This window comes from Blennius ocellaris (genome assembly GCF_963422515.1).
Source record: "Blennius ocellaris genome assembly, chromosome: 13".
NCBI classification, from domain to species: domain Eukaryota; kingdom Metazoa; phylum Chordata; class Actinopteri; order Blenniiformes; family Blenniidae; genus Blennius; species Blennius ocellaris.
The window spans coordinates 25,271,009-25,282,802 of record NC_137662.1 but is presented as its reverse complement, the minus strand read 5'-3'; the positions used below and the strand labels follow the sequence as shown (position 1 = coordinate 25,282,802).

The 11,794-nt window shown below is 49.5% G+C and overlaps 1 protein-coding gene across 1 annotated transcript in view; it reads right to left on the bottom strand.

Annotated features, from left to right (window-relative positions):
* The window catches only part of LOC308138509 (bone morphogenetic protein receptor type-1A-like), an 18,322-nt gene extending 6,528 nt beyond the window's left edge, over positions 1-11,794 (bottom strand). Inside the window, exons 1-6 of the mRNA XM_080507646.1 lie at positions 11,573-11,794; positions 4,507-4,584; positions 1,959-2,203; positions 1,118-1,280; positions 245-347; positions 54-153 (exon numbers count right to left, since the gene is read on the bottom strand). Of these exons, the coding sequence (XP_080363772.1) occupies positions 54-153; positions 245-347; positions 1,118-1,280; positions 1,959-2,031 (439 nt within the window). The 5' untranslated portion in view covers positions 2,032-2,203; positions 4,507-4,584; positions 11,573-11,794. The remainder of the gene's footprint in view (positions 1-53; positions 154-244; positions 348-1,117; positions 1,281-1,958; positions 2,204-4,506; positions 4,585-11,572) is intronic.

Sequence of the window (11,794 nt, the reverse complement as noted above, 5' to 3'; positions counted from 1 at the left end):
GGTCAGCGTCGTGGTCCTGGGCCCCGGTTGCCGTGGTTACCGAGGAGCAGTACCGGAGGTCTCCTGCGGGGGCAGCGTGGGCTGCAGGTCCCGGTTGCAGAGGTCCGTGTTGCAGCACTCGATGGTCCTCCTGGTCTGAGCTTTGGGAGAGTCCTGTCAATCAAACACAGCAGCCAATCAGGGAGAGGAGGCCGATGACATCAGAGACGTGTGTGTGTGTGTGTGTGTGTGTGTGTGTGTGTACCTTGCACTGGAAGTGTGAGCCCTCATACTTCATGCAGCCGGAGGTGAGCTGCACCTCCCCCAGCTCGTCCTCCTCGATGATGGCGAAGCACTGACCGTTGGTCCTGCGGGACAGACGGCAGGAGACATTTAAGCCCCGCCCCCCTTCACCTGCAGCGCGGCGTCACTTAAGCCCCGCCCCCCTCACCTGCAGCGCGGCGTCACTTAAGCCCCGCTGGAGACCAACCTCAAATGAAAACATTCCGAACACATACACTGCAGACTTTTTGGGGGGGGCGTGGCGTACGCCATGTTTTCAATAATATTTTATCATTTTCATTGTGAAATATTTTCAGAAATAGCAAATTCCCAACTTTTACGACGACAGTTTATCACCCACAACTTTATCTTGTCCACAGCAATTTCCCAAAGGCATGACGAGTAAAACTAGTCTTTCTTATTCAACAAGCCTTCAAACAGACAAAAGCAGTCATCAATAGTCATTGTGTGTCTTTGGGTATTATTGGATAAACTCACTCATTATTAGTGAAATGTAGATTGTTTAACAAAGACATTGCAGGATTGAGACGAATATTTAAAGCGTACTTCTCTTGTATGTTTAAATTGGACCAATGTTGAACATTAGGGCAAGTGGAATATTGCTTTCAACAAAAAAAATGGGAAAAGAAGAAGATATACATGTTGCATTGGTATATAGGACGCATTTAGAATTTGGTCTTCAGACACAACTGGACCATTGAAACGTCTGTATATTCGTTCCTCAGCTCAAACGTTGTGCTTTTAGCCCATGGCAAAATAAATTAAAACGGACAAAAAAACTGGAAAAAAAAATAATTCTAATCAATTTAAGCCCCGCCCCCCCCCCCACACTCACTGGCAGGTGTTGTTGGTGGCGTCGTCGGGACAGTGTCCGGAGCAGTAGCAGCTCAGGAAGCGGGGCAGGTCCTCGGGGGCCACGGTGGAGTCCTCCCCGGGCCGGCGGGCCTCGGGTTTCACCCCGGTGCCCTGCAGGACGTGGTCCGGGTTCTGACCTGCAGCTGGTGGGGGGGGGGGGCAGGCTGTATCAACCCCTCTAGAGCCTCCCAGTGTACATCTAGACATTTACACTCAATAAAAAATACTAATTAAATCATTATGATCCGTCATGTCAATGAATTAAACATGGAGAAATATCAGAAACACACACACTCTCTCACACACACTCACTCACTCACTCTCTCTCTCACACACACACACACACACAGGAAGCAGCTACTTTCACACTGAGGGATATTTCCTCAGGACAATGAGAGTTTGTAGTTTCACACTCGTACAGGAAACAGTCGAGAGGCTGGAGGAAGAGAGAGCGGCAGCAATCAGCCCAACAGCTTCCTGCTGACACACACACACACACACACACACACACACACACACACACACACACACACACACACACACACACTAAAGAAGTATTTAGAACTAATCTCGAGGTGTTGCTCACAGAAATATCTAAATCAACAACAATAACAAGCTCCTGACCTGTCAGAGAGAAAGACTCGTACTTCTGTGATTTAAAGTGTCTCAGCTGGACTTGTGGTGTAAAGGGGACAGGTGGTCCCGGGACCGTCCCCTGTGGGACGCCACTTTGTGGCCGTCTTACAAAACGTACAGTTTCCTTTATGTTTCACTCCATGCATAAGACAAGCGGTTGCTAGGAGACCGTCTCTCGTCCTCACCTCCAGCTCCGGGGCTCAGCAGCAGCAGAACCAGCGCCGCCGTCGCCACGCAGCACCAGGAGAACGCCGCCATGCTGCGGCGGCCCGGCGGGCCCTCGGCCGGTAGGCGCCGCGTCTGATTGGTCCAAAGCAGGAGCCTGTGATCCACAGTGGGAGGAGGAGGAGGAGGAGCAGGAGGAGGAGCAGGAGGAGGTCTCACACTATGTGCTCCTCTGGCGTCTCACTGGATCTGTGGGTCCACAACCCTGGACAGGAGGACGAGAGACAGATACACCTGAGACAGAGACCAGTGGGACGACCAGGGCAGAGACCAGGGCAGAGACCAGGACAGAGACCAGGGCAGAGACCAGGGCAGAGACCAGGACAGAGACCAGGACAGAGACCAGGACAGACACTCAGTGTCTCTGAGTCTCTCTTCAAATCAGCCATGAAGGTGTCAAATAACGACTCTTCCTCCCGTTTCCTTCCCAACACCTACTCCTCCTCCTCCTCCTCCTCCTGTTCTCCTCCTCATTACTCCCCGTTCTCCCCCTCCTCATCACTCCTGCTGTTCTCCTCCTCCTCCATCATCCATCTCATCTAGACCAACAGGTTTATATCTTGAGAACAGAGGTTCAGATGAATTCAGTGTGATCATATTAATAATAGAAGGAGTTCTAATAGACATTCTGATGTCCATCGTTCTATTAGAGGACGTCCAGACGTCCATCGTTCTATTAGAGGACATTCTGATGTCCAGTGTTCTATTAGAGGACGTCCAGACGTCCATCGTTCTATTAGAGACATTCTGACGTCCATCGTTCTAATAGAGACATTCTGACGTCCATCGTTCTATTAGAGACATTCTGACGTCCATCGTTCTATTAGAGGACGTCCAGACGTCCATCGTTCTATTAGAGGACAGTCTGATGTCCAGCGTTCTATTAGAGGACGTCCAGACGTCCATCGTTCTATTAGAGACATTCTGACGTCCATCGTTCTAATAGAGACATTCTGACGTCCATCGTTCTAATAGAGACATTCTGACGTCCATCGTTCTATTAGAGACATTCTGACGTCCATCGTTCTATTAGAGACATTCTGACGTCCATCGTTCTATTAGAGACATTCTGACGTCCATCGTTCTAATAGAGACATTCTGACGTCCATCGTTCTATTAGAGGACATTCTGACGTCCATCGTTCTATTAGAGGACATTCTGACGTCCATCGTTCTATTAGAGACATTCTGACGTCCATCGTTCTATTAGACATTCTGACGTCCATCGTTCTATTAGACATTCTGACGTCCATCGTTCTATTAGAGGACATTCTGACGTCCATCGTTCTAATAGAGGACGTCCAGACGTCCATCGTTCTAATAGAGGACGTCCAGACGTCCATCGTTCTAATAGAGGACGTCCAGACGTCCATCGTTCTATTAGACATTCTGACGTCCATCGTTCTATTAGACATTCTGACGTCCATCGTTCTATTAGAGACATTCAGACGTCCATCGTTCTATTAGACATTCTGACGTCCATCGTTCTATTAGACATTCAGACGTCCATCGTTCTATTAGAGGACGTCCAGACGTCCATCGTTCTATTAGAGGACAGTCTGACGTCCATCGTTCTATTAGACATTCTGACGTCCATCGTTCTATTAGAGACATTCTGACGTCCATCGTTCTATTAGACATTCTGACGTCCAGACGTCCAGCAGAAATGTCTCTTTTGTGTGTTTTGCTGGGATAAAAGTGAGCTGGAGGGTGTCGTTAACCAGACCAGCATCCTGTCCTGCTTTTCCTCTGTCTGTCACTTCTTCTTCTCTGGTTTTCCACCCCATCCACCCTCCCTCCTCCTCCTCCTCCCCTCCTCCCTCCTCCTCCCCCAGGCGGCCTTTCAGGGAGGCTGCAGCTCAGACTTTCTGGCTCCTGGCTCATTGTTTCCTCCTCCTGGCTGTGGATTAGCATGAGAATACCCAGAATGCCCTGGGGGAGGAGGAGGACGACAGCGCCCCCTGGAAATGCAGCACAGGCTTGTTTTTAGTCTCCGTCCACACGAGACAAAACCATCTTTCTCCTCCTCGTCACTCTTAAAAACACGACACCGTGAAAATAATGCAAAGTGGCGTCGTACATCCGCCAGGCCTGCAGGCGGCGCCGTACCGCCGCCGTACCGCCGCCGTCACACAAATACACTGAAACCACGGAAGAAAATAAAGTATGCAAAATCACTGTATTGTTAAACTCCAACATCTGGTCTCTAAACAGCTCGTCCGCCATGTTGCTGCTGTTCAGTGACATCACAGAGAGGGAGGCGGGGCTATCGGTAGAGAGGCGGGGCCATGACATCATCATCTTAAAGCCATGACATCATCGCTTTAAGATAATGTGCATCTTGTCCGTCCTCACGTCAAACCGAGGTGGAGTTTCTAATTCCTCGACTCCGGAACCCGTTTTCAGGCTCCAAGAGCCCCGAGGATCATCGGACAACGTGTTGCCATGGCGATGAAGAACACACTACGTGTGTGTGTGTGTGTGTGTGTGTGTGTGTGTGTGTGTGTACCTGGCTGCAGACTCCATGGAATGACAGTGTCGGTGTTCGGCTCCATGGGAAACGTGAAGCAGGTCAGAGCTTCATCACCTGAAACGAAAAGTTTCAACCATGAGAGGAGAGACGACCTCCCGCCGCTCCTCTACGACCTCCCGCCGCTCCTCTACGACCTCCCGCCGCTCCGCTACGACCTCCTGCCGCTACGCTACGACCTCCTGCCGCTACGCTACGAGCACCCGCTGCTCCGCTACGAGCCGCCGCTCCGCTACGACCTGCCGCTAGGCTACGACCACCCGCTGCTCCGCTACGAGCCGCCACTCCGCTACGACCTGACGCCGCTCCGCTACGACCTGCCGCTAGGCTACGACCACCCGCCGCTCCGCTACGAGCCGCCACTCCGCTACGACCCGACGCCACTCCGCTACGACCCGACGCCACTCCGCTACGACCCGCCGCCACTCCGCTACGACCCGCCGCTCCGCTACGAGCCGCCGCTCCGCTACGACCTGCCGCTAGGCTACGACCACCCGCTGCTCCGCTACGAGCCGCCGCTCCGCTACGACCTGACACCGCTCCGCTACGACCTGCCGCTAGGCTACGACCACCCGCCGCTCCGCTACGAGCCGCCACTCCGCTACGACCCGACGCCACTCCGCTACGACCCGCCGCCACTCCGCTACGACCCGCCGCTCCGCTACGAGCCGCCGCTCCGCTACGACCCGCCGCTCCGCTACGACCTGCCGCTCCGCTCCACTACGACCCGCCGCTCCACTACGACCCGCCGCTCCACTACGACCTGCCGCTCCGCCACAACCCCTCAGTAAACCAGCAGGTCGGGTCCTGGAGGCGGAGCAGCGTCTGCAGCAGCGGCCATGTTTTCTGTACAGAGGAAATCAGAGTTTCTCCTCCAGACAGACGACTCCTAATTTAATAAGAGAGCAGTGAGATCAGACAGAGCTCTGATACAATCTGACACACACACACACACACACACACACACACACACACACACACACACACACACACACACACACACACACACACACACACACACACACACACACACACACACACACACACACACACACACACACACACACACACACACACACACGATTAACGGACATCAGCAGTCACAAGAGCTGCCTCCTGGTCTTGGTGTCTCCTCCCCTCTCAGATGTCCAGGCGTTCATATGGAGTGCTTCTCCGTCAGGTTGTAGCCAAACTGGAGGGTGGAGGTTTGTCTGGAGACGCTCCGTGAGCCGACTGGGTGGAGGTCAGAGGTCAGACTGACGGAGCAGCAGCAGGGCGGCAAGATCAGTGAGAGGAAAAGTAGATTCTCCAGAGGAATGAAGAGGAAGTGAGTCACTTCTCCACACACACACACACACACACACACACACACACACACACACACACACACACACACACACACACACACACACACACACACACACACACACACACACACACACACACACACACACACACACACACACACACACACACACACACACACACACACACACACTAGCAGAGGGAGTTTGAATTATTCAGGGTGAGGGGCCGGTGTATTTAAAGCTCCGATCGATGGCATCGGGAGGACGAGTGGAGCCGGAGGAGGAGGAGGAGGAGGAGGAGGAGGAGGAGGAGGAGGAGGAGGAGGAGGAGGAGGAGGCTCTAGCCTTCATCACACGTCATTACAGAGAAACTCCAGCAGCACGACGGTTTTTTTTAGCGGTGACCTGAGTTTTCATTTCACACCAGTAGAGGAAGCAGCAGCAGGACTAGAGTACTGGAGTACTGGAGTACTGGAGTACACTGCAGTGTGAACCAACACTACTACTAATAATAACAATAATACTACTACTACTACTACTAATAACAACAACAACAATACTACTACTACTACTACTAATAATAATAACAATAATACTACTACTACTAACAACAACAACAACAACAATACTACTACTACTACTAACAACAACAACAACAATACTACTACTAATAATAATAATAATAACAATAATACTACTACTACTACTACTAATAACAATAATACTACTACTAATAATAATAACAATAATACTACTACTACTACTACTAATAACAACAACACTACTACTACTAATAATAATAACAATAATACTACTACTAATAATAATAATAATAATAACAACAATACTACTACTAATAATGATAATAATAACAATAATAATACTACTACTACTAATAACAACAACACTACTACTACTAATAATAATAACAATAATACTACTACTAATAATAACAACAATACTACTACTACTAATAACAACAACACTACTACTACTAATAATAATAACAATAATACTACTAATAATAATAATAATAATAATAACAACAACACTACTACTACTAATAATAATAACAATAATACTACTACTAATAATAATAATAATAACAATACTACTACTACTACTACTACTAATAATAATAATAATACTACTACTAATAATAATAACAATACTACTACTACTACTAATAATAATACTACTAATAATAATAACAACAATACTACTACTACTACTAATAATAACAACAATACTACTACTAATAATAATAACAATAATAACAACAATACTACTACTACTACTACTAATAACAACAATACTACTACTACTAATAATAACAATAATAACAACAATAACAACGTCACCCTGCTGCCACAACCATCTGAGTCGCGGTTGAACTGAAGCTAATTACACAATATTTCCAAGTGAAATCATGAACCTTTGTGTGAATCGTTGTGAGGCGTTTCCATGACAACGGAGCTCAGACTCACTGAAACGCACCAACGTGGTCTGGGACTAGACTATGGTCTGGGACTAGACGCAGGCCCGGGACTAGACTATGGCCTGGGACTAGACACTGGTCTGGGACTAGACGCAGGCCTGGGACTAGACTATGGTCTGGGACTAGACTATGGTCTGGGACTAGACACTGGTCTGGGACTAGACGCAGGCCCGGGACTAGACGCAGGCCCGGGACTAGACTATGGTCTGGGACTAGACACTGGTCTGGGACTAGACTATGGTCTGGGACTAGACACTGGTCTGGGACTAGACGCAGGCCCGGGACTAGACTATGGCCTGGGACTAGACACTGGTCTGGGACTAGACACTGGTCTGGGACTAGACGCCGGCCCGGGACTAGACGCCGGCCCGGGACTAGACACGAGTCTGGGACTAGACTGGTCTGGGACTAGACTATGGTCTGGGACTAGACGCCGGCCCGGGACTAGACGCCGGTCTGGGACTAGACACTGGCCTGTGGTACAGACTAGGGGACTGGATTCAGGACTGGATAAACGAGATCTGGAAGGAGACCTGGACTGATCTGGATCCCCACATGGAGCCCCCTACAGGTCCTGAGGTGAACAGCGTGCAGTGGGATGACGGCCTCACAGGTTCAACCCCCGTCTGCCTGCAGTTCACCTTTACCACACATCAACTGGACGATGCAGCAGGAGAGAAAACATCTCTGCAGGAGCAGCAGGAGGAGGAGGAGGAGGAGGAGGAGGAGGAGGAGGAGGAGGAGGAGGTAAAGAATCGTCCCTCTGTGTGCTCGGCTCCTATTTACTGCCTTTATCTGCAGCAGCAGCGAGGCAGGATGTATGGAGGAGGAGGAGGAGGAGGAGGAGGAGGAGGAGGAGGAGGAGGAGGAGGAGGGTGGATTGCATGTTTTCCTCTCTGGCTCAGCCACTCTGTCTCCAGACCGCGGGGGGAGGAGAGGAGGAGGGAGGGAGGGAGGGAGGGAGGGAGGGAGGCCAGGCAGACAGAGCTGGAGATGTGAAATCTGATCTCCTCCCCTCCTCTCCTCCTCCTCCTCCTCCTCCCCCCCTCCTCCTCCTCTTCTGCCACCTCGCCAGAGAGCCTCCGAGACTCCCGCAGTAATCTGATCCTCAGCTCCCAGACTGGGAACACTCCAGGAGAGAGGAGGAGGAGGAGGAGGAGGAAGATGAGGAAGAGGAAGAGGAAGAGGAGGAGGAGGAAGAGGAGCTTGATGACAGAAAAAAGAGTGGAGAAGTGAAGCTTCAAGAGCCGTAACGTAGAAATGAGATGAAGGTTCCACCTCCTGCTGAAGGAGCAGAACCACAGTAACCTGAAGCACCAAGCCTGACTCAAGGTACATTCTAACACTATGCCAGCAATACCTGCTGCTACGTCACCTCCACCAGCCTCCACCCACGCTACGTCACCTCCACCAGCCTCCATCGACACTACGTCACCTCCACCAGCCTCCATCCACGCTACGTCACCTCCCCAGCCTCTATCGGAGCTACGTCACCTCCTCCAGCCTCCATCCACGCTACGTCACCTCCACCAGCCTCTATCGGAGCTACGTCACCTCCACCAGCCTCCATCCACGCTACGTCACCTCCACCAGCCTCTATCGACACTACGTCACCTCCACCAGCCTCCATCCACGCTACGTCACCTCCACCAGCCCCACAGTCTCCAGTAGCATAGCGTAGCGTCTCTGCTGTGCGCTATGCTACTGGAGGATCAGTCACGTTAATCACGTTTAGCATTTAGCATCGCTGGTGTGTGAGCCTGAAACTCCTTAGCATGTAGCATTTATATAGCATTGAGTTGCTGGTGGTTAAGTTGCTGGTGATAAAGTTGCTGGTGATAAAGTTGCTGGTGGTTAAGTTGCTGGTGGTTAAGTTGCTGGTTGTTAAGTTGCTGGTTGTTAAGTTGCTGGTTGTTAAGTTGCTGGTGATAAAGTTGCTGGTGATAAAGTTGCTGGTGGTTAAGTTGCTGGTTGTTAAGTTGCTGGTTGTTAAGTTGATGGTTGTTAAGTTGCTGGTTGTTAAGTTGCTGGTTGTTAAGTTGCTGGTTGTTAAGTTGCTGGTGATAAAGTTGCTGGTGATAAAGTTGCTGGTGGTTAAGTTGCTGGTGGTTAAGTTGCTGGTGGTTAAGTTGCTGGTGGTTAAGTTGCTGGTGGTTAAGTTGCTGGTGGTTAAGTTGCTGGTTGTTAAGTTGCTGGTGGTTAAGTTGCTGGTGATAAAGTTGCTGGTGATAAAGTTGCTGGTGATAAAGCTGCTGGTGATAAAGTTGCTGGTGTACCAACCCTCTTCCTCATCTTCATATTTTGTCAGAACATCACTGACAGTCAGTCGTTCGTCAGTCGTCCTCAGAAGCATTAAAGACTCTACAAACTGCCAGGTTGTATCGGGAACTTTACTCGAGTACAAAGTACTCCAGAGAAGTATCAGACCCGATACTGGCGCCGCTCCACAGAACCTCAACCCGCTGAAACCAAGGCGTCATGAGTTTTGTTTACATTCAAACACTAAACTTTCATCGACACGTCTGAGGTTGATGACATCACAGAGGAGGCGGAGCCTGCAGCACACCTGAGCAGGTGAGTGGGTGTATCCAGGACCCAGTGGGGGGGTCAGGAGAGGTCACACACTGAGTGGGCGTGTCCTTTGAGTCTTTGAGAACAACAGGCCGAGATAGAAGAGTACAAAAGTAACTAAATACACAAAATGATCCGATGGCGCAGAGCAGTGGAGCCGATCGGGTCTATTGATCGACTCCATCACAGGAGCAGCAGGCCTCTCAAGAGTAGTCGAGTACATTAGTATCCACTGCAGAAACAGAGTAACTAGTTACTCTACCAGTCACTGTGGATTGAAAGTAATTAAGTTACTTTACCAGGCACTGCAGAAATAAAGTAATTCGTTACGTTACCAGCCAGCAGAAATAAAGTAACTCGTTACTTAATGAGTCACAGCAGACCAAAAGTAATTAGTTACTTTACCAGTTACAGCAAAAACAAAGTTATTAGTTACTTTACTAATCATGAGTCACAGCAGACCAAAAGTAAGTAGCAACTTTGTTATTGCAATTACTGGTTAAGTAACCAATTACTTTATTCCTGTAAAGTCAAAGTAACTCGTTACTATCCGAGTCAGAGCAGAGTTAAAGTAACTAGTTACTTCAATAGTCACTGCACACCAAAAGTAACTAGTTACTTTGTGAAGTTCCCGTGTTGCCGTCAGCTCGCGAGTAACGTCGGATATTATGTGTAATATTTTACTTCGTGAAGGTTTGAGACGTTTCATTTCCGGTTTGATGAAATTTGAACTTTTAATAAACGGAAACGATCAAAACCGATGCTAACAGCTAGCCACCGTGCTAACAACAACAAACTGCTGTCAGCGACGATTTCACGAGAACAAAAAACCCTCCGAACCAAAAACATCGCGGCAGATTTAACACTTTATCGTCGATTTTATGCGGCTTTTTATACAATTTTGCTCGCTGCTCTGTGCGGCTGGAGGCTAGCTCGCTGCGGCTAACGGACAACTCGAAACTTTAGAAACATCGAGAAAGAAAAGAACATTAGTTGGAATAAAATCACCCGCGAGAGTTTGACGCACAATTATGCGTGCTTTCACCGCTTTCTGCGCTTTTATTTCCGCGTGTTTTTTTGTTTCTTGTCGGCGTCTTTTGAGGGGAAATGTGCGCGGAGCGATGCTAACAGGAATGCGGCTAACGAGCCGTAAACAGTCTGCGACACAAACTCGCGACTAAAGTCTGAAAAAAAGTGGGAGAAAACGGCGAGATTCGGCCCGAAATGTCCGCGAAAACGCGTCAAAAGTCCCAAGTGGAGATTTTAAGCACAGAAAGATCCGCTTGACGTCGAAACACGCGAGAAATTAACTTTTTCTTACCCCGCGACATCAACCTGGTCCGGATGCGTCTATCACCTGGCGCCAACACACATACACACACACACACACACGCACACGCACGCGTGCACGTACGCTTGTACGCACGCGCGCACACTCACACACAAACACACACACACACTCAGACATAAACACAGTATTTTACTAAAATCTGCCGGTTCCACTAAAACTAATAAAACACGCATAAAGTGCGTTAAAAATGCCGCAGAGTCTGAGCGCAGGTCGCGGGTCTCCGGTCGCACAGTGCGGCTGTTCCAGCAGGTAGTCGGAGGTCGGAGCGAAGTTTTTTTTTTTTTTTTCCTTCTTTTCCTTTTTTTTTTTCCATCTTACCTTTTCTTCTTCTTCTTTCTTCTCCTCCCGTTTTCCTTCACGTCTCCTCGAGGCTTCTTTCTTTCCTTCTTCCCTTCTTCTTCTTCTTCTTCTTCTTCTTCTTCTTCTCCCCGTCAATTCATCGTCTCGGTCCGGGTCCACTGTCCGCTGCGGGAGGCCGCGCTCCGCCTCGGCTGTCCGGGTTCTGGAGCCTCTGCGTCGGTCTGCGGTCCGAAGAGGCTC